Source organism: Python bivittatus, unplaced genomic scaffold, assembly GCF_059951505.1.
Source record: "Python bivittatus isolate LINGU-HERP-01145 unplaced genomic scaffold, Pbiv_v1 ctg000360_np1212, whole genome shotgun sequence".
Classification (NCBI taxonomy): domain Eukaryota; kingdom Metazoa; phylum Chordata; class Lepidosauria; order Squamata; family Pythonidae; genus Python; species Python bivittatus.
In genome coordinates this window covers 226,625-250,808 of record NW_028277069.1, presented here as the reverse complement: position 1 = coordinate 250,808, position 24,184 = coordinate 226,625, and the positions used below count along the sequence as shown (strand labels likewise).

The following is a 24,184-nucleotide window of genomic DNA, read 5'->3' as shown; positions in this document are numbered from 1 at the left end:
GTTAGCTTGGTGGAAGGATCCAGGATGGTGATGGAGTGACAGCTCTGTCAATAGCTTTTGAAGTTTTACTCATTTTAGTGCTTTTATTTCGAGTTATTCAAGATGTTTTAGTAATCAGATTGGAATCCTAGAGTGCTGTATAGAACTTCAAGAAGAAAAAAGAATTTGAAAAGGAAGATTAAGAGGAGGCACAAACCGGAGGTTCAGCCAAGAGGAAACCCCAAACAAGAGAAGGCTGCAATGCCTTTTATGTGACCAAAGATACAGGACCTGCTTCAGCTGCAGGACACAGCGTGTCAGTCTCTTCTTCCTTCTCCTTCTCCCCTTGAAACCTCTACTGACAATTCTTACTCCTCTTTGGACTGGGAAGTGGATGATTGCCCTCACTCTGAAGGTGAGGCTCTATGCAACACAATGGATCCTTGATCCATCATTTGTTGGCTAAAAAAAAACATTACTGAGACTTACATGGAGATTTTCCCCCTACAGGTTGAGCATGATAGATAACTCTATTTTAAACCTTACACTTCTCAATGAGAACTAAAAAATGAATAGGTGAAACAAGTAACTTTTTTTCCCCTCCTCTGTGGTTGTATTCTGCTTATAATAGTGTAATACTCGTAATATAGGAGGACCTGAATCCAATCACTTGGATTTTAATTAGATTCTGTTCAGGTTTGATGATTTGTTATATGCTCCTTAAAAGGTCTCACTAATCCAAAGACACATAAGCATTTCCATAAAAATAAATCCACTTTTGCCTATCGCAATGATTACAGAGAGAGAACTTGAAGGAAGAAAAGCTCAATGAAGAAAGAAAGGAAGGAAGGAAGGAAGGAAGGAAGGAAGGAAGGAAGGAAGGAAGGAAGGAAGGAAGGAAGGAAGGAAGGAAGGAAGGAAGGATTTACCCATGGCAGTATCTACTGTTTTGATCATGTCATTCTGATTCTTGAAGCCTAACATAGCACTGTACAAATGAGTTCAGGCATGGAGCTGGCCTTGCGCTGGTATGACATAATGGTCTCTTTACCAGCAGTGTCCACAAGAAGAGTCTGCATCTTCCTCTCTTCAAGGAAGCAAAATATTGCATCTGTGTGAGTTTCTCCTTTCTCCTCATCTTGCATCTCTGGCGGCACATGCTCACTGGCTGGCATAGGGATGGCAGCCCGTTTTCCTAGTCAATCTTTAATCACTTCCCCATCACAGCAACCTTGAGCTCTTTCAGTTCTTCTGAGCTTTCTGGGTTGTTCTTCTGAAGAGCAACAGACCGAACCCTTTACCTGTTTAGATCATGTTTTTCCACTATTCCACAGAAAAGTTTTGTGCTAACTCTAATCAAGATAAACCTACTATATATATATATATATATATATATATATATATATATATACACACACACACACACACACACACACACACACACATACATACAAACACACATGCATACATACACCCAGCGGAGCACTCACATTTATTTCCCTACTCTGTATAAGAGAGGGGTATATATTTTTTTATAAGGATTTGGGTCAAATTTCATCATGGCTTTTCATCCCAAATGCCACACTTCTAACATCAAACCAAATGAAACCAATCTTTAAAATGGTCATTGGCCAACAAACACTTCTAATAAAGGAAGAAGCAAAAGAAAGAATACATTTCATTTCATTTCACTAAATTTTCAATATTATTAAAAACTGATAATAGGTTACATTGGAAATAGAATGACAGATAGAGAGTGAGTGGTTATGTCCCAGCATGAAAATTTCTTTTAAATACATGTATATCTACAGGTTTCAGAAACTGTGTAAATTTTACATTTCTGTGAACCCAACCCAACCCAAAACTAATATCCTATGATTCTTTACAAAATACATGTTCATAAAATATTAACTATCATAACTTGTAATAATATACTAATAATCGTCCATAAATCCTCCTTTGACAGAAATAACAACTCCTTAAGTTTCCTGTACACAGCAAACAGTCTTTTTATTCTCTTTTGCCAGAAATTTTTCATAGGGAGAAAGATCACCTGATGTACTAATTCTTCTTTATTAGTTGCTCCTTCTGGTTTAGCTGAGGCCTGAAAACAATGATGTAGCATTTTGGAAAAAATATGCATCCTACTAATGCAGCGCTGGAGGACAGGATGGAGAAGACCTCCACGGCTACCATGGCTTTTCCTCTCATGCTCAGATAGGCTGGAAAAAAGGAGACCCACACACTGCAGAAGGCCAACATGCTGAAGGTGATGAACTTGGCTTCATTAAAGCTGTCAGGCAATTTACGGGCAAGAAAAGCCACAATAAAGCTGGCGAGGGCCAAGATCCCCATGTAGCCCAGGACGCAATAGAAGAAGGTGGCTGACCCCTCATTGCATTGCAAAATCATTTCTTTGGCTTCTGAGTGCATGTCCAACTCAGGGAATGGGGGAGATGTTGACAACCAAAGAGCATAAATACATACTTGGACAAGAGAGCAGGAAAGGACAGTAGTCAAGGCCAATCTTTTCCCCACCCATTTCCTCATATGAGATCCTGGTTTCGTGGCCATGAAAGCCACCACCACAGTGATGGTTTTGGCCAGGACACTAGAAATGGCCACTGAGAAGGTGATGCCAAAAGTGGATTGTTGGAGAAGGCAGGTGACTTGGCCAGGTTGGCTGAGGAAGAAGAAAGAGGAGAGGAAACAGAGCAGAAGAGAGACAAGGAGGGTGTAGGTGAGGGCGCGGTTGTTGGCTTTAACAATGGGAGTATCCCTGTGCTTAATAAAAGTTCCAAGTACCCAAGATGTCAACAAGAAGAAAGAAAGAGCAGTGGAGGCTAAACCAATTCCTAAAGTTTCTTCCAAAGTTAGAAAGACCACCGGTTTCAGGATACATCCTTTCTTTTCTTTATTTGGATAATGATCTTCTGAACATTCAAAACAGTCATGCATGTCTAAAAGAAAAGTCAAAGAATTTGTCATCTATACCTTCCATATTTTCTAAAAATTACTTTCTCAGTGGGTTCCACCTGTTATTCATTTTGAGTTCTTTCCACTGGTTACTAGTTTCATCATGTTGATATGAAAATGCAGTTTTTCCTCAATGGTATCATTTGGGATTGGCATAAAACAAAGTAAATTGTGAAGGGCAATTATTCTTTGAAATGCAGCCCTTTCTAAAATGTTCAGATGTATTACAATATAGACAATTTGGACTTTTCTAATTTTTCAAACATGGAGAAAGAAACTGTGATGATGGATAGAAGATTTTAGTAAAAGAAGCATAAGTACTGACTCTGAGGTGCAAACCAATATACTTCCTTTAAACACTTTTAAATTTCCTCCTTCCTAAAGAATGAGTAAACTAAGGAAAGGCCAGTCTTTTCAAAGACTTTTCACCTCAAAAACAGCTGGGGTCCAACAAGAAAAAATTACCACCTAATTTCCTGTCAATGTAAGAAAGGTACATAAAGGTTTAAACTTTAACTAGAAGTTAGATAGAATGACTATCTTGTCATCATAAGTTATGAACATGACATCATAAGGTAAGAGACACCAATACACATTTTTTAACCAAAAAAAAGTGCTTAGTATATCCTGAGTTTACAAAAATCCGTAATATTGTGTTTACTGAGTGAGCAATCTTAGGGAAAATAACACCAAATGCAAAAGAGGTTGAAGATGTGAAAAATAAATAAATAAACATAGATCATGTGATCGTAGAAGACCTATTGCTCAATGAATATATATTTTGGTCCTCTATAGGAAACACTATCTGCAGGAAACGTGTGGGCAAACTTTGACTCTTGAACAAGACTCCTAGGGGAGATGGGCAGCATTTAAATTTAATAATAAATAAAACAAATAATAAAACAAGGGATTGTGATCCACAGTTAGAGAAATAAACATTCACCCTGAAGAACTAGTACAACTACTAATTATATTCACCCTAAAGTAGTGTATTACAGTTCACTTAAATCTATAGAATGAAAAATTGGTGGAATGTCTAACCTACCATTTTGATCTGAGATCTTCCCTTCTGGACATGGAACACAGTCATAGCAACAGAATTGTTTTCCTTCAGCCCCTTTCTTCCATGATCCAGGGGAACAATAGTCATTACACCGAGAAATTGGAAGAACCTGGTCATGAACAAGAAAGAATTTGCAAAGGAAGATTTTAAAAACTGTTTCTAATTCTCCTTTCTGGGGGGAAAGAATTCTTGACTTCAAAATTGTAAGGAATTTTATCTAGTTGGATTTATACTATACCTTAAAAAGATGTAGAAATTGCAAGGATGTGCAAAACGGCCTGCTTGAAGAAGGGCAGGATGAGTAAATAAATGTGAAGCATGACAATATTATGGAAAAAATGTGACTATCATGATTTCAAATGGAGTTGTGACCTAAATATGAAAATCTCCGTTTAAATTGTAATGCCATTTTGCTAATTTGGTAAATGCTTGATCATGGACAACCTTTGTACAGAATATGCCATTTTTTTTTCTTTCAAAAACAGAAATTAAATTTCCAAAGAGACTATTTTCAGATGGTTTAACTGACAAAGAACTCTTCATGGGATAATGATATATCAAGATATAGTTTCTTCAATGAGTCCATACCTGGTTAAAAGCTGGATGCCAGACAATCAAGCTGTCATTAATGAATAATTCTTTCCCTTTTGGAGCACTGGGATCTAACTTTCCAACTCTAACTCTCTGAAAGGATCTGTTTAGAAAAGTGATCAAGTTGATGAGGTCAAATCCACCTGTTGCTTCCCGCTTCTCATTCAGGAAGACTCTCTCTCCAGCTGAATTGTTAAAAGAAATGCCTTCAAGAAATGGATGGAGCTGCTTGAAAGAGAATGAAAGAGAAAGGAAGTTGAAAGGAAAGCAATAGGGGAAGGGACCAGTATATTTATGTTTCATTCATTCATTCTTCCCATTCTAATAACAAATATCGAATAAGGACAGTTTAAAAATAGATTGTCTATATTGCATGGAAATGTACAGGTCAATTCTATTATGAATTTCATAGAATGTCCAGGAAAGATGAGAAACAATGTTAATCAAAAAAAGCAAAATCAAAACAGGCTATTAAAATTATATAACCTCCTTCAAATATGATCTAGGTTCACAATTTAAACAACTAATTAAACCTAGACCATACGTAATTTTATCTTTCTTCTTCCTTCATACCAAGTTATTTGAGAGAATGAGATATGATCAATTTCCTCTAGCCAGATTTTAGATTCTGAGACTCAAGCATTCTTTGATAGATAGATGGAGAAAGAGAAGAGAGAGGTGATATTCTTTCAAACATAGAGTTGTTCCAAAGGAGGGAGGCCATAGCTGAAAAGGACCTCCTTTCAGTTCATTCCCCTTGAACTCTGATAGGAAGAGAACTCTCTGCTTCTCAACCCTGAAATATTCATGATCCAAGCAGAAGTATCTTGGAGAAATAGTCATTTATTGAGAGGACAATGGAAAGTAATATAAGCGATCATGTAAAGTGATACTTCATTTTAACCATCTCTTCTTGTGCAAGCTATGATGATTTCCTACATAAATCATAGTGATACCTAAACCATGATATATATAATAGTTTCTCGATGTTCATACTGAACTTGATTCCAGAGGCATAAAAGAGTAAGGATTTCCACAATGGATGGTAATGGTAATCCTAAAACAAACTGCTCATTGAAATAAAGGAAGTGTCCAATGCAGACTGAATACCTGCCAAGCCTGCAGATCTGGAAAGTCAGTTTTTTTACCCATCATCCTTTTTTTCTTATTGAACCCCAACATGAGTAGAGCATTCAAAGCGTGAGCCACAGCATAAACAGCATTGTAGATACTGTAGCTTTGGCCAGTCATTTCCATTTCAAACACAGGCCCAGGAAGATCCTCCAGCTTTCTCTCCCCAACACATAGCCTACTGGGCATTTGTTGTAACTCTGGTTTTAGAAATGAACAATCAAATAATTGTCCCCAAACATCCTGCAGAAACCCATCTCTGGAGACTGAATAAGGGTTTATGGTCTGAAGAAATTCCTTGAACCCTGCAACAGCTCTGGAATGAACAGTAAAGGAAATAGCCCCATGGAACATCTGGAGATCCCATGTGATTTGAAAGCCTGATAGTGTGAAATCAATTTGGCTAGTCATGATCCACACCTTTCTAAATAATGCAGTTTGCTTGTTTTCAGGATCTGCTACAAATGTGATAGCTCTGAGCCCCATGATTGTCAATGATTCCCCATAGACAATAAATGTACTTGCTTTGGCATTCATCAAATTAGTAGAAATACTTGAGAATGTGTAAGAAAGTTCTATGAGGTCCTCCACGTGGACTAGTTGTGGAAGCCTTTGTGTAAACGATGAGCAGATTCCATTCCGTGAAAGTAAGGGCTGCAATTTCTGTAAGAAATGTTCTCCATTGCTGTTATCAACTACAAAAGTCCCAATCCATGTCCACCTGAAATGACGAAGCAATTTGATAATCCCAATGTGCTGATCGTCGTCTTTTGGGGCCATGAAATAAAGTGAAGATAGCTTCCTCTTCTGAAATTCCTCTCGATCTAATGAGCCATATGTCAGCTAAAAAGAAATGGAGTAGTATTCTGTTGAGTTGTTCGATCAAAACTGATCTTTTCTGATCTAGCTTTCATGTAAATATATCCAAGAGAGGATCTTTTTTTTTTTTGCCAGAATTCTTTCTAGGAATTATTTCAAACATATAATAGTTAAATTGTTTTAATAGGAGCAGGAAACAGTACATTCTAACCTTCCATGGGGTATGAAATGTCTGTGGATAGTCTGCGACATTCACCTCTTGTAGTTTTAGAAAAAAGTCTTAATACAAAACTAAGCCTAATATCAGATACTCATTAATTATGAGAAAACATCAGGAACAGAATTTTTTCTCCTCCACCCCTGAATACTTACTTGTGGAATCTTGTAGAAACCTACAATTTCAGATATATGTGATGATGTATCAGAACCTAATCCTCCAGTGATGGCCATGAGATTTTTGTGAATATCACATTTGTAATTAGGGACAAATTTCTTGGATTTGGAGAGCAGATCCAGAGTGGTGCGGTAGGTCATCCTTGGATTGTAGTAACTGTCATAGATGTGGAACCCGAGAGTGATGTTAGGTAAGATCTGGGAGTCCTCATTGATCTCCTTCCCAGCAAAGGCCAAGGCAAGGATGTGCTGGTAGAATTTGGTTATTATGCTGCAAATAGATTAAGCACACACTTTTAAAAAAACATAATTTTGCAAATTCTTCCTGATTGGTCATTGTTTGCAACTAACTAACATAAATTTTTATCTTTGATTAAAGTATTAAATAATTTTGTAAAAGATCCAATTACACTTTGCACACAGTATTTTCCTTTACATTTTTTAGAAAGTTACTCATCACAGGACATATTATGGTAATTTCTAAAGTTTTAACTGCAGCATTCAGCTTAAACTAGACTGGGATGGCAGGAAGTGTCCTGTTTGTTCTTTTCTCTGTTGATTTAGCTTTCTAGGAACTTTACTAAATTAGAAAGAATTACAGATTTCGGGTGAGATTCTCTGTAGCCCCATACATTTATTTCTTCTGAATCTTTTCCGTTCAGGGAAGTATGTAAGGTCAGATGATTCAAGGGAAAATTCTTACATTGGTGCATCATAAAGATTTAGAAAAGGATGTTGTTTGAATGGAATTACATAAAAATGGTAAAGCATATGAGAAACCATCCCACCGATGACAAAATCACCAGGCTGGTACCACTCGTGTGGGACAGGGAAGGCATCACTTGCAGGACAGCTCAGAGTAGCTCTTTTGTTCACCAGGAACACCAGGAGGAGCAACTTCATGACTCTCTGCTGATGGAGAAAAGGTCTGGTCTATCATTCAAAGAGCATTTCTGGCAGATAAGACAGGAGGGAGAATTTGTGGAAATGAACCTTACAGAGTCAGCATTCCCCCTTCCTGCCTCTCTGTGGCTCTAGAAATATTTATATTGATTGCTTTTGATATCCTATTCCCTTCTGCACAGAACCTTTGAAGGTTTGACCTACTAGAATTATAGAGTGATTTCAGTCATTCATCAGGGACCTAATTATCATTGAACCATCGGCAACCTGGCAATTTTTCTTCATGTAAGTAGTCAACATCTTTCTCTACTTTGGGTGACAGAATAAGTGCCTGATGCTTAACCAGCTTTGAAAATACCTGGAAAAATAGAACTGGGAAGGTTGAGATGACAAAATTGCCCTAAATATAGAAATTGGTTCCAATGTTAAATTCTCAAATCAGAGAATGCTGTCAGTTGTGCCTTAATAATGCAGTCACCCATGACTGACTAGCAGTCAGTCTCCAATGCATTTACCAATTTGATGCCATATGTTGAAGAAGCACCTAATAACTAAATCCTCATCCAAAACTTTCCCTATATGTAGATCTCCTTGGTTGGACTTTCAGATTTGCAAGACTGATGTCAGGCCTACCAGGAAACCAGATAGGAAACATGACCAGATGAGCTAATTCTACTGTATTGTAAAGCTACAGTAACAGAATCTTGAAGTCTGAAAGAACAGATCTCCCACCCTCCCTATTTACCACCTGAGTAGTTAAGGTGGGTCCTTCCTAAATTTATTTCCCTGGCCATTACTCTGTTGAGGACTCCTTTCTCTTTTCTCTGATAGTTCCCTAGGTGGCATCTCTTCCCCCTTGTCTTCCCAGGTCACACTCACTGCCCACCACAATTCCACTGATGATACCCCAGAAGTCTAAACCTCCAATTGAGGGTGGAGGGGGCTCTGGGGAGTGGAATAGTGTCATGGCTCAGGCTCTGGACTCAGATTCTGAATCTGAACCTGAAGAAGCTGCTCCAGTTGAACCTGTGTAATATCAGCCTCAGGAAACACCAAGCCAAGAATCACAGGAGGTTGAACAGGCTACCAGCCCCCACACCAGGTAAATAGAGAGGAGAGCAAAGCAGAGGCCTTCTATGAGGCTTCTTGCCAAGCATGGGAGTAAATCTCTTGATCATTGACAGCAGCCTGCAGACTGATTCAAGGGGCTGCTCTGACCCATGTTCTTTAACTGGAAACAACCGTCTGATTTCTGCCTCTTGCATGATGCTTGTGTGTGCATTCTGCCCATGAAACTTTGACCTCTGAACTGGCTGCAACCCTGACCCATCTCTTGGAACCTTGGACTGAATCTGGACTATTCTTCTGCACACTCCCATTAAAAGCAAATCTTTCAGGCAGGTACTGCCAGAGATTCTGTTCTGCTCTGCGTTCTTTTGTTAACTCTTGACTCAGAGGTGAGTCAAAATAGAAGGTTAATATGGTCCAAAGTAGATACCAAGGCAATATTGAATATTGCAGATGGTAAATAGGGAGGGCGGGAGATTTGTACTTTCAGACTTCAAGATTCTGTTAATGTAGCTTTACAATATACATTTACATTCAGAGAATGCTGTCAGTTGGGCCTTACTTTATTGTAAAGCTATAGTAACAGAATCTTGAAGTCTGAACGTACAAACCTCCCGCCCTCCCTATTTACCACCTGAGTAGTTAGGGTGGGTCCTTCCTAAATTTATTTCCCTGGCCATTACTCTGTTGTGGACTCCTTTCTCTTTTCTCTGATAGTTCCCTAGGTGGCATCTCTTCCCCCTTGTCTTCCCAGGTCACACTCACTGCCCACCACAATTCCACTGATGATACCCCAGAAGCCTGAACCTCCAAATGAGGGTGGAGGGGGCTCTGGGGAGTGGAATAGTGTCATGGCTCAGGCTCTGGACTCAGACTCTGAATCTGAACCTGAACCTGAAGAAGCTGCTCCAGTTGAACCTGTGTAATATCAGCCTCAGGAAACACCAAGCCAAGAATCACAGGAGGTTGAACAGGCTGCCCAGCCCCCGCACCCAGTGAATAGAGAGGAGACCAAAGCAGAGGCCTTCTATGAGGCTTCTTGCCAAGCATGGGAGTAAAGCTCTTGATCATTGACGGCTGCCTGCAGACTGATTTAAAGGGCTGCTCTGACCCATCTTCCTTCACTGGAAACAACCAACTGATTCCTGCCTCTTCCATGATGCTTGTGTGTGGATTCTGCCCGTGAAATTTTGACCTCTGAACTGGCTGGCAACCCTGACCCATCTCTTAGAACTTTGGCCTGAATCTGGAATATTCTTCTGTGCACTCCCATTAAAAGGAAATCTTTCAGGCAGCTACTGCCAGAGTAGAACTGCCAGGTTCTGTTCTGGTCTGCGTTCTTTTGTTATCTCTTGACCTTGAATAAACTGTGATCTACCATGGCAACTATGTGTGAGTAAGTAATTGAAACTAGAAGCAAGAATAGATCTCATACAGCAAGTGAGGGAGAAATGGGAGATAGAGATGGGAACGATTTTGTTGTTTTTGGAACTTGGGTCACAGATTTTGCTGTGGAGTTAAGCCCTCTCCTGGAATTGAACCCCAAAAGGTTTAAAGATCATGGTAAGACCTCTGGAGTCATACCCCAGACCAATTCCAAATAGAACAAAGACATGTACTGCCTTCTCATGTTCAGGGTAAGTGAAAACACCACACAGCATACACACTGTGTAAATAATGGAGAAATCCCCTCACTTCTAAGGTGATGTGGGTGGAAGTCATGTAACACCTGTTGAAATGAGGGCATGACGTTATATAACATCTATACATCTGAATGCTTAAGGAAAAGAAGGTGGAGGTGAGGGTGGTATTTGTTCTGTACTTTCTGTAATAGAAAAAGAGAAATGTTTGTAAAGCAGAGAACAAAAAGCATGGAACTTTTTTTTTTTTTTCCAGCCCAAGAGGATTTGTGTGAAAATTTTATAAAGTGGGAGGGACATTTTTTCTGAGCATAACACTTTTGATAAATGAAAGATCATGATAAAATTTGGAGAGAGGGTGGGGAACCAAAGAACTTTCAGGTTCAAAAATGGGCCAAATATCAGATCGGGACAATGTGTCACAGGATAGCAGGCTAAAATAGCTGGAAGCTCCTGAAATCACCATCATGATATTCCTGCCTTCACACATATGATCTAAACTATGATCTACCATGGCAACTATACGTGAATAAGTAATTGAAACCAGAAGCAAGAATAGATCTCATACAGCAAGTGAGGGAGGGATGGGAGATAGTGAGAGATGGGAATGGTTTTGTTGTTTTTGGAACTTGGGTCACAGATTTTGCTGTGGAGTTAAGCCCTCTCCTGGAATTGAACCCCAAAAGGTTGAATTCTAGACCATAATAAGACCTCTGGCATCATACCCCAGACCAATTCCAAATAGAATAAAGACATGTACTGCCTTCTCATTTTCAGTTTAAGTAAAAACACCACACAGCGTATATATTGTGTAAATAATACAGAAATCCCCTCCTTTCTAAGGTGGTGTGGGTGGAAGTCCTGTAAACCTGTTAAAATGAGGGCATAACATTATATAGCATCTATACATCTGAATGCTTATGGAAAAGAAGGTGGACTGTATATATGAAAGCAGGGGGGCGGGATCTATTCTGCATTTTCTGGAATAGAAAAAGAGAAGCATTCATAAAGCACAAAGCAAAAAGTATGGATATTTTTTTTCTTTCCAACCCAGGAGGATTTGTGTGGAAATTTTATAAAGCGGGAGGGCCGTTGTTGCTGAGCATAATACTTTTGAAAAATGAAAGATCATGATGAAATTTGGAGAGAGGGTAGGCAACAAAAGAAATTTCAGGTTCAAAAATGGGCCAAATATCAGATGGGGACAATGTGTCACAGGATATCAGGCTAAAATAGCTGGAAGCTCCTGAAATCACCATCATGATATTCCTGCCTTCACACATATGAGAGTGAAAGATTTGGAGGGGTAGATCACTGGGCCCCAGGGCATGGCTAATGCAGACTTCTAAATATAACTATCATTATTCTTATTGATTCATATGAGCACTCTCTGCTGAAAATATGGATGACTTCCTCCAAGGGATTATTGGCTTCTTTGTCATTCCTCAATATATAAAAACATTTGTTTGTTTGTTTGTTTGTTTGTTTGTTTGTTTATTATTAAATTTGTATGCTGCTCATCTCCCCCAATGGGTGACTCTGGGTGGCTCTGTTTCTGCTTCTCTATTAAACTACTCTTTTAATTTTACATGGAAAATGGGAGCCCTGCTCCATTGCAAGAAGTGAACATGAATTTCAACAGTCAAGGCTATTTTGCAATGCCAACCTCCCTTGTACTACTTTAATTGCCATTTGCTCATTTAAACAAGAGTTTAACCATCAACCACTTACTATCTCATCATCAAAAACAAAATAATTATCTCCTACAGGAATCACCCTATATTCTTAGTTAGGCCAAAAGATCAAAGGCTGTGTAGAAGGCTATTCAGATTCAACAACAACCAAGAGACAAATATCAGTTTGGTTATAAAGCAACCCTTGAACCAGAGGGAGATTGGCACAAGGGGTAATCATGGCTCTGTCAGATTCTTTCCTACAGGTTCCCTCCCTCCTGTCTCATCTGCCAGAATATCTCTTCAGATCCTGGTGAGATTCAAGATATGAATTTGCACTCACATGGATCTTAAAATAGACAATGGTGGATTTTCTCATTAGGTGAATTCTCAGATACAAACCTTGGATTAATCATTGGATCAACCTTTGGATTAATACAAAGTTCGCGACAGTTGGGATAGAAGACACAGATATTTTCACCATAACAATAGAGTCACAATGTTGTTTTTTCTGATGTTCCCGGTACACAAAGTAGTTACAGTGAAGTGTCCTGAAGGTGAAACCTTCCCCGTTCCACATCAGTGGTACCAGCCTGGTGACCTCATCATTGGTGGGATGGTGTCTCATATTATTTACCAATTTTATGAAATTCAATTTCAGGAACATCCTTCTGTGAAACCTTATCACTTACCACTGTAAGGATTTTTTTTTCTTCTTCCCATGCATTTCCTAATCCCAGCCAGATCCCCCAAAATTGGTAATATGAATAAAGCTTTCTGAGCATAAATGCAGGTTTTTGTACATAATCTGAGCCTTCTTTGTGTTTCATCTGGTTGTGGGAAAAGAAATAATTTTCTTTTCACTGTGTTGAAGTCTGTCTCATGAAATGTGTGAAACTTTGGTGCAATAAATCTTTTGAAGAACATTTAGTGAGCTACAGGTAATTTTTAAAAAGTTCTGCATTATCACTCATACAACAAACACACAATAAATGAGTGATACTTGCTGAATCTGTTTGTTTTCTACTTGGTCCGAAATTCATAGAAAATAACTGCAGTAGCTTGAAAAAAAGGTTCTCATTTTACTTGGTGTAAAACAGGTTTTACCTGTTTTTTTGCAAATCATACAAACCCTTTGTAAAAAGTATATTTGAAATCTATACAAATTATTTTGCATTTTAGAAAAACTATCAGCTTCATACCTCCATCACAGACAGAAATGTTTCTTATTCATATAGAAATGGTGCCACATTACAAGAATTATAAAATTACTTTTTCAGTGGGTGTATTTAACCTATTGGCAGCATAATAACCAAATTCTATCAGGACTTCCTTGCCTTGGCCTTTGCTGTGAAGGAGATCAATGAGGACTCCCAAGTAAAACAAGTAACTTTTTTTCCCCTCCTCTGTGGTTGTATTCTGCTTATAATAGTGTAATACTAGTTGTAATATAGGAGGACCTGAATCCAATCACCTGGATTTTAATTAGATTCTGTTCAGGTTTGATGATTTGTTATATGCTCCTTAAAAGCTCTCACTAATCCAAAGACACATAAGCATTTCCATAAAAATAAATCCACTTTTGCCTATCACAATGATTACAGAGAAAGGAGAACTTAAAGGAAGAAAAGCTCAACATAAAAAAAGAAAAAAAGAAAGATTTATCCATGGCAGTATCTACTATTTTGATCATGTCATTCTGATTCTTGAAGCCTTACACAGTGTTGTACAAATGATTTCAGACACAGAGCTGGCCTTGCACTGGTATGACATAATGGTGTCTTTACCAGCAGTGTCCACAAGAAGAGTCTGCATCTTCTTCTCTTCAAGGAATTAAAATGTTGCATTGTGTGAGTTTCTCCTTTCCCCTCATCTTGTATCTCTGGGGTCACATGCTCACTGGCTGGCATAGGGATGGCAGCCCATTTTCTGTCTCAAACTTTCATCACTTCCCCATCACAGCAACCTGGAGCTCCTTCCATTCTTTTGAGCTTTCAGGTTTGTTCTAATGAAGAGCAACAGACAGAACCCTGTACCTGCTTAGATCATGTTTTTCCACTATTCCATGGAAAAAAATCTGTCCCCACTCCCATCAGTAGAAAACAAATTTAAGTGTAAGGAACACTCACAATTTTCCCCCAGGTATTTACATCTTGATGGTCCTTCCTTGTATAAGAGAGGGGTATATATATTTTTATTAGGATTTGGGCCAAATTTCAGCATGACTTTTCATCACAAATGCCATACTTCTAACATCAAACCAAATGAAATCTGTCTTTGCTATTGGCCAACATGCACTTCTCATAAAGGAAGAGGCAGAAGGAAGAATATATTTCATTTCATTTCACTAAAATTTCAAAATTATTAAAATCTGATAAAAGTTAGAGTGGAAATAGAATAATGGATAGAGAGTGAGTGGCTATGACCCAGCATGATACCTTATTTGAAATACAGTTATATGTACTGGTTTCAGAAACGGTATATATTTTACACTTCAGAGAACCCTAACCAATCTGAAACTGATACCCTATGATTCTGTATGAAATTGCCAGGTTGCTATCTGGCAATTTACAGATGATAAACCACACATACATGATAATCCTGCCATCATTATCTTCCAGCAGAAACTACTCTTTGACTCTATGAGTTAGTGACCTTCCAAAGGTAAAAGTCAAGAAAGATGACGTCAAAAACAAAAACAAAGAAACAAAGAAACAAAGAAACAAGGAAACAAAGAAACAAAGAAACAAAGAAACAAAGAAACAAAGAAACAAAGAAACAAAGAAACAAAGAAACAAAGAAACAAAGAAACAAAGAAACAAAGAAACAAAGAAACAAAGAAACAAGCAAAAATACATCAAATCTATCAATTTCTTACACTAGACCATAATGTACCATACGGTGGAACATTATGGTGCATAACATTCAATGAAAGGACCTTCATCTTTCACTTGATTTTTGGGGGCTAATGATAATAATAATAAACCCCAAGGACCTCTCCAATTAAAGAAACACCCTGGAAGCGACCATTAATATAAACAAAGCTTCCCTGATCCTTTGTTTCTTGGCCAAAAAAAAAAAATACTGAGCATTACATAGAGATTTTCCCACACATTTTCATTTCATTTCACTAAAATTTCAAAATTATTAAAATCTGAGAATAGGTTACAGTGGAATTAGAATGGTGGATAGAGATGAACCAGCATGAAACCCTCTTTCAGATACAGTTATACGTACTGGTTTCAAAAACTCTGTAAATTTTACGTTTCAAAGAACCTAACCAATCCAAAACTGATAACCTATCATACTGTACAAAATACATGTTCATAAAATGTTAAATATTAGAAAATTTAATAACATAATCATAATCCTCCACAATTCCTTCTTTGAGAAACACAACACCTTCTGTATGTTTCCTGTAGACAGCAAACAGTCTTTCTATTCTTTATTTTCAGCAATTTTGGATAGGATGAAAGATCAAATGATGTACTAATTCCTCTTTATGAGTTGCTCCCTGTGGTTGAGCTCAGGCCTGAAAACAATGATGAAGCATTTTGGCAAAAAGATGCATCCCACTAATGCAGCGCTGGAGGACAGGATGGAGAAGATCTCCACAGTTACCATGGCTTTTCCTCTCGTACTCAGATAGGCTGGAAAAAAGGAGACCCACACACTGCAGAAGGCCAACATGCTGAAGGTGATGAACTTGGCTTCATTAAAGCTGTCTGGTAATTTACGGGCAAGAAAAGCCACAAGAAAGCTGGCGAGGGCCAAGATCCCCATGTAGCCCAAGACACAGTAGAAGAAGGAGGCTGACCCCTCATTGCATTGTAAAATCATTTCTTTGGCTTCTGAGTGCATGTCCAATTCAGGGAATGGGGGAGATGTTAACAACCAAAGAGCACAAATACAGCCTTGGAAGAGAGAGCAGGAAAGGACAATAGAAAAGGCCAATCTTTTCCCCACCCATTTCCTCATCGGAGAACCTGGTTTCGTGGCCATAAAAGCAACCACCACAGTGATGGTTTTGGCCAGGACGCTAGAAATGGCCACTGAGAAGGTGATGCCAAAAATGGATTGTCGGAGAAGGCAGGTGACTTGTCCAGGTTGGCTGAGAAAGAAGAAAGAGGAGAGAAAACAGAGCAGAAGAGAGACAAGGAGGGTGTAGGTGAGGGCGTGGTTGTTGGCTTTAACAATGGGAGTGTTCCTGTGCTTAATAAAAGTTCCAAGAACCCAAGATGTCAAGAAGAAGAAACAAAGAGCAGTGGAGGCTAAACTAATTCCTAGTGTTTCTTCCAAAGTTAGAAAGACCACCAGTTTCATGATACATTCTTTCTTTTCTTTATTTGGATATTTGTCTTCAGAACATTCAAAACAGTCATCCATATCTGGAAGAAAAGTCAAGGAATTTGTCATCTATGCATTCCATATGTTTGAAAATTAGTTTCTGAGTTTCTGCCAGCTGCTATTCATTTTGAGTTCTTTCCACTGGTTACCAGGTTGATAATTTTTATATGAAAATGCAGTTTTTCCTCAATGGTATCATTTGGGATTGGCATAAAAGAAATATGTGAAGGCCAATTATTCTTTGAAATGCAGCCCTTTCTAAAATGTTCAGATGTATTACAATATAGACAATTCGGACTTTTCCCATCTTTCAAACATGAAGAGAGAAACTGTGATGATGGATAGAAGACTTTAGGAAGAGAAGCAGGAATACTGACTCTGAGGTGTAAACCAATATAGTCCCTCTAAACAATTTTGGATTTCCTCCTTCCTAAAGAGTGAGTGAGTAAACTAAGGAAAGGTCAGCCTTTTTATTTAGAAAAATCAGCTGGGATCCAACAAGCAAAAATTATCACCTAATTTCCTGTCAAGATAAAAAAGGTCCATTAGTTTGATCCCTGTATTTTATGCTGCGCTTAGGTCAGAATCCTCACAAGATTTTATAATAGATTGTTATATGGCTAGCTTTGGAATTGCTTTTTACATGCTGCGGTTCTGCCATTGAAAAAGGGGGGGGGGAGCAGGAATGAGAAACCGTTAAAAGCAGATGGCTCCTTATCACAGGCAATGGAAGGTACAAGGTCATACCAGCGAGGGAATCAGAAGACCAAGAACTAAGGGGGGTGAAGGGGTGGTGGAAAGTAAGAAAAACAGTTTTTGGTGCGCTTTTGCTTAGTCTTAGCAATGCTTATTCTCAATAAATGAACTTTCTTTTGAATCAATATTGGTTGCAAGGAAAGTTACTGGATTTGGGATCAACAGGTGGCAGCTCGTTACAGCTTTATTATGATTCTGTGTTCTATGTGGAGAACATTAGTCAGTTCTACAAACACCCACCCTATGTTGTATGTTTATTTAAACTTTAAAAAGTAGTTTAACTGTCACTTGATTCTCCTTATTTCTATGTCATCTTTAAACAGAAGATTAGAGGCCCTCAACTCATAGTTTAACCAGGGCCAAAAGGAAAAAGAAGAAAAGATAAAAATGTTTTTGAATTAAGAGAATGCCCATAGACTCAAATGATATGTTCATGTGTTTGTTTGGACAAGAAGAAAGTATTTTGCCCTTGTCTTTTTCCTGCACAAATTTTCTTTAATTCCCAGTCTATTCTAAAATAATCATCTTCCATTCAATTATTCATTAGGTCACACATTGTTTAGCAGGATTGCTAGTAACTATCTTGTCATCATAAGTTATGAAGATGACATCATAAGGTAGGGAACACCAATATACATTTTTTAAGGAAAAAAAATGCTGAATATGTCCTGAGTTTGCAAAAATCCATGATATTTTGTTTACTGAATGAGCAATCTCAGGGAAAACAACACCAAATGCAAAAGAGGTTGAAGATGTGAAAAATAAATAAATAAACATAGATCATGTGATCGTAGAAGACCTATTGCTCAATGCATATACATTTTGGTCCTCTATAGGAAACACTACCTGCAGGAAACTTGTGGGCAAACTTTGACTCCTGAACAAGACTCCTGGGGGAGATGGGCAACATTCAAATTTAATAATAAATAAAATAAATAATAAAACAAGGGATTGTGATCCACAGTTAGAGAAATAAACATTCACCCTGAAGAATTAGTACAACTACTAAATATATTCACCCTAAAGTACTGTTTTACAGTTTGCTTAAATCTATAGAATGAAAAATTGGTTGAATGTCTAACCCACCATTTTGATTTGAAAACTTCCCTTCTGGGCATGGAACACAGTCATAGCAACAGAATTGTTTTCCTTCAACCCCTTTCTTCCAGGATCCAGGGGGACAATGGTCATTACACTGAGAAATTGGAAGAACCTGGTGATGGACATGAAAGGATTTGCAAAGGGAGATTTTTAAAAGAGTTTTTAATTCTTCTCCTTTCTGGGGGGAAAGAATTCTTGACTTCAAAATTGTAAGGAATTTTATCTAGTTGGATTTATACTATACCTTAAAAAGATGTAGAAATTGCAAGGATGTGCAGAAGGGCCTGCTTGAAGAAGGGCAGGGTGAGTAAATAAATGTGAAGCACGACAATATTATGGAAACAATGTGACTATCATGATTTCAAATGGAGTTGCGACCGAAATATGAAAATCTCACTTTAAATTGTAATGTCATTTTCCCACTTTGGTACATGCTTGATCATGGACAACCTTTGTACAGAATATGCCATTTTTTTCTTTCAAAACCAAAATTAAATTTCCAAAGAGACTATTTTCAAGATGGTTTAACAGATAAACAACTTTTCGTTGGATAATAATATATCAAGATATAGTTTCTTCAATGAGTCCATACCTGGTTAAAAGCTGGGTGCCAGACAATCAAACCTTCATCAATGAATAATTCTTTCCCTTTTGGAGCACTGGGATCCAACTGTCCAACTCTAACCCTCTGAAAGGATCTGTTTGGAAATGTAATCAAGCTGGTGATGTCAAATCCACCAGTTGCTTCCCGCTTCTCATTCAGGAAGACTCTCTCTCCAGCTGAATTGTTAAAAGAAATGCCTTGAAGAAATGGATGGAGCTACTTGAAAGAGAATGAAAGAGAGAGGAAGTTGACAGGAAAATAATGGAGGAAGGGACCAGTATGTATAAGGTTTGTTCATTCATGCTTCCCATTCCTATAACAAATAGCAAAGAAGGACACCTAGAAAATTGATCATCTATATTGGATGGAAATGTACCAGTCAATTCTATTTCAAATTTGATATGATTTCCAGGGAAGATAAGAAACAATGTTCAATTTGTCAGTGGACAAAAGCAAAATGAAAACAGGCTATTGAAATTATTTAACTACCTGAAATTATGATTTAGGATCACTATTTAAACAACTATTTCAATGTAGACCATACATAATCTTATCCTCTACTGTTCCTCCTTCATTTGTACAAAGCTATTTGAGAGCCTGAGACCTGAAAAACTTCCCTTAGCCAGATTTTAGAATCTGAGACTCAAGCATTCTTCGATAGATGGATAGATGGATGAATAGAGAGAGAGGTGATAGATATTTTCTCAAAAATATGGTTGTTCTAAAGTGTGGAGGCCACAGCTGAAAGGACCACAATTCAGTCCATTCCTCTTGAACTCCAATAGGGACAGAAAACTCAGCTTCTCAACCCTGAAATATTCATGAGCCAAGCAGAAGTATCTTGGGGCATTGGTTATTGATGGAGAAGACAATGGAAAGTAACGTAAGTGATCATGTAAAGTGCGCCTTCATTTTAACCAACTTTTACTTTAAAAGCTATGATGATTTCCTAAATAAAACATACTGACACGTAAACTATAATTTATATATTAGCTTCTTGATGTTCATACTAAACTTGATTCCATAAGCAGGAAAGAGTACGGATTTCTACAATAGGTGGTAATGGTAATCCTAAAACAAACTGCTCATTGAAAGAAAGGAAGTGTCCAATGTAGAGGGAATACCTGCCAAGCCTGCAGATCTGGAAAGTCAGTTTTTTTACCCATCATCCTTTTTTTCTTATTGAACCCAAACATGAGTAGAGCATGCAAAGCGTGAGCCACAGCATAAACAGCATTGTAGACACTGTAGCTTTGGCCAGTCATTTCCATTTCAAACAAAGGCCCAGGAAGATCCGCCAGCTTTCTCTCCCCAGTGCACTGCCTACTGGACATTTCTTGTAACTCTGGTTTTGGAAATGAACAATCAAATAATTGTTCCCAAACTTCCTTCAGAAACCCATCTCTGGAGCCTGAATAAGGGTTTATGCTCTGAAGAAATTCCTTGAACCCTAGAACGACTCTTGAATGAACAGTAAATGAAATAGCCCCATTGAACATCTGGAGATCCCACATAATTTGAAAGCCGGATAGTGTGAAATCAATTTGGCTAGTCATGATCCACACCTTTCTAAGTAATGCAGTTTGCTTGTTTTCAGGATCTGCTACAAATGTGACAGTTCTGAGCCCCATGATTGTCAACGATTCTCCATAGACAAGAAATGCATTTGCTTTGGCATTCATCAAATTAGTAGAAATACTTGAGACTGTGTCATAAAGTTCTGAAACATCTTCCACGTGGACTATTTGTGGAAGCCTTTGTGTGAATGATGAGCAGATTCCATTCCATGAAAGTAATGGCTGCATTTTCTGTAAGAAATATTCTCCGTTATTGTTATCAACAGCAAAAATCCCAATCCATGTCCACCTGAAATGACGAAGCAGTTGGATAATCCCAATGTACTGATGGTCCTCTTTTGGGGCCATGAAATAAAGTGAAGATAGCTTCCTCTTCCGAAATGCCTCTTCGTCTAACGAGCCATATGTCAGCTGAAAGAAAGTGGAATAGTATTCTGTTGAGTTGTTAGATCAAATCTGATCTTTTCTGATCTAATTTTCATGTAAATATATCCGAGAAAGGGGTTTTTTTTTCTGGAATTCTTTCCAAATATTACTATTGAATGGAATTTCTAGGAATTATTTCAAACATATAATGGTTAAACTGTTTTAATAGGAGCAGGGAATACTACATTCTAATCTTCCATCAGGTATGAAATGTCCATGGATACTCTGGGACATTCACTTCTATGGTTGGCATTGTAGTTTTAGAAAAGAGTGTGAAGTTCTACCTTATGCTCTGCAGAAGTTCTTAACACAAAACTATGCCTAACATCAGATACTCATTAATTATGAGAAAACAGTAAGTACAGAATTTTTTCTCCAACACCTTTGACTACTTACTTGTGGAATCTTGTAGAAACCTAGAATTTCAGCTATATATGATGATGTATCAGAACCTAATCCTCCAATGATGACCATGAGATTTTTGTGAATATCACATTTGTAATTAGGGACAAATTTCTTGGATTTGGAGAGCAGATCCAGAGTGGTGCGGTAGGTCATCCTTGGATTGTAGTAACTGTCATAGATGTGGAATCCAAGAGTGATGTTAGGTAAGATCTGGGAGTCCTCATTGATCTCCTTCACAGCAAAGGCCAAGGCAAGGATATGCTGGTAGAACTTGGTTATCACACTGCAAATAGATTAAGCACACACTTTTAAAAAAAAATAATTTTGCAAATTCTTCCTGTGTGGTCATTGTTTGCAACTAACTAACAGAAATTTTTATCTTTGATTAAAGTATTAAATCATGGATTAAATACTTTAAATACTGGATAAAGTATTAAATCATGGGTTCCTCATCACAGGACATATTATGGTAATTTCTAAAGTTTTAACTGCAGTATTCAGCTAAACTAGACTGGGATGGCAGGAAGTGTTCTGTTTGTTCTTTTCTCTGTTGATTTATCTTTCTAGGAACTTTACTGAATTTGAAAGAATTACAACTTTAGGGTGAGATTCTCTCTAGCCCCACACATTCTTCTGAAAATTTTCCGTTCAGGGATGTATGTAAGGTCAGATGATTCAAGGGAAAATTCTTACATTGGTGAATCATAAAGATTTAGGAAAGGATGTTGTTTGAATGGAATTTCATAAAAATAGTAAAGCGTATGAGAAACCATCCCACCGATGACAAAATCACCAGGCTGGTACCACTCGTGTGGGACAGGGAAGGCATCACTTGCAGGACAGCTCAGAGTAGCTCTTTTGTTCACCAGGAACACCAGGAGGAGCAACTTCATGACTCTCTGCTGATGGAGAAAGGTCTGGGTCTATCATTCAAAGAGAAGTTCTGGCAGATAAGACAGGAGAGAGAGAATTTGTGGAAATGCACCTCACAGAGTCAGCATTTCCCCTTCCTGCTTCTCTGTGCCTCTAGAAATATTTATATTGATTGCTTTTGATATCCTATTCCCTTCTGCACAGAACTTTTGAAGGTTTGACCTACTAGAATTATAGAGTGATTTCAGTCATTCATCAGGGACCTAATTATCATTGAACCATTGGCAATCTGGCAATTTTTGTTCATTTTTGTAAGTAGTCAACATCTTTCTCTACTTTGGGTGACAGAATAAGTGCCTGATGCTTAACCAGCTTTGAAAATACCTGGAAAAATAGAACTGGGAATGTTGAGATGACAAAATTGCCCTAAATATAGAAATCAGTTCCAATGTTTAATTTCATCAATGGATCAGATATCTCTATTTCCCTGTAAAATATCTGGAACAGACTTTCTCAGCCTCAGCAGCTTTAAGACATGTAGACTTCAACTCCCAGAAATCCCCAGCCAGCAGGAGTTGAAGTCCACACATCTTAAAGTTGCTAACCTTGAAAAACACTGGTCTGCAGAAATGATCAAATGTCCACTCTCTGATACAGATTAGCAGGTTTTGGCTTGGGAATCCTTCATAAACCAGCTAAACAAGAAAGCTGAAATAGAAAATCATTGACCCCAAAGGGAAAAAGAGAAAAACCCTTGCTAAGGGCACAAGAGGAGGAAGGGATATTTGAAAAAGTTTTTAAAAAAACTTTTATATTTATCTTGTATGTGGTTTTTATAAGAGAAGGGGGGGGAATCCCCCAGAGTCTCCTATCTGTGCTGCTGCAGGACCTATAAGTTGTTTTTTTGAAGAAGAAGAAGAAGAAGAAGAAGAAGAAGAAGAAGAAGAAGAAGAAGAAGAAGAAGAAGAAGAAGAAGAAGAAGAAGAAGACACCAAAAAGCTCAGTATCTCTATGTCTGGCTGTCTCTCTGTGTGTCTGCCTATCTATCTTTAATTTTAGGGTTCCATGGGCAGCATTGAAGGAAGTTCCAGATTTTAAATTTAAATTAAAAAATAAAGGGTGAGCCTCTGGGGGCTTAAGCATTCTTATTAAGGATGGATTGCAAGGGCAGGGCAAGAAATTATATAATGGGAATAAACTCCCTTATACACTGGCCGTGATATCCAGATATAAAGATTTTGAGCTCATTCTGGTAAACGTTTATATTCCCCCAAACACATCTTCTTCTTATAACTCTGATTACTGGATGGGTTTAGAAATAATATGGGAAGAAATAATTACTTTGCATACTCAGCCCATAATCATATTATTTGGCGATTTTCATGCCCAACTAGGCCAATCTCTTCATGATTTTGCTCGATACAGTGGACTTCCAAATGAATTTTTTGACAATCACCCATGGTGATTCTCAAGAGATAACAAAAGTAACACTGCTGCTTTGGCCTTGGTATCACTGATCTTTAAATGTAATCTTCAAATTTTGGGAGGTAAGGATAATAATTATGTCTATCCACATACAGTACCTTTCATTCAGCCCATCGATCATAAACCGTGGCTGATAGGTGGGTTACTATTAACTCAGAGGTGAGTCAAAATAAAAGGTTAATATGGTCCAAGACACCATATTAGATACCAAGACAATATTGAATAGCCTCAAATCAGAGAAGGCTGATTTTTATTAACGAAAATACAGAACAGATACCACCCATCTTTAGAATGGTATATGAAGTCCACCTTCCTTTTCATAAGTATTCAGATACACATATATTTAAATTCAGAGTTATAGCTATTGGACAGAA

General features: G+C 37.9%; 2 protein-coding genes across 2 annotated transcripts; both read right to left on the bottom strand.

Moving 5' to 3' along the window:
• Positions 1-2,040: 2,040 nt before the first annotated feature.
• On the bottom strand, positions 2,041-7,093 carry LOC148215369 (vomeronasal type-2 receptor 26-like). The gene is made up of 5 exons (XM_088143633.1): positions 6,932-7,093; positions 5,720-6,583; positions 4,607-4,837; positions 4,001-4,127; positions 2,041-2,939 (listed from the first exon to the last, which is right to left on the bottom strand). Exons 1-5 carry the CDS (start codon positions 7,091-7,093, stop codon positions 2,041-2,043), a joined length of 2,283 nt encoding a protein of 760 aa, XP_087999759.1.
• Positions 7,094-15,725: 8,632 nt separating this feature from the next.
• Positions 15,726-22,345, bottom strand: LOC103050250 (vomeronasal type-2 receptor 26-like). The gene is made up of 5 exons (XM_088143632.1): positions 22,146-22,345; positions 21,444-21,735; positions 20,169-21,032; positions 18,426-18,552; positions 15,726-16,624 (listed from the first exon to the last, which is right to left on the bottom strand). Exons 1-5 carry the CDS (start codon positions 22,343-22,345, stop codon positions 15,726-15,728), a joined length of 2,382 nt encoding a protein of 793 aa, XP_087999758.1.
• Positions 22,346-24,184: the final 1,839 nt, after the last annotated feature.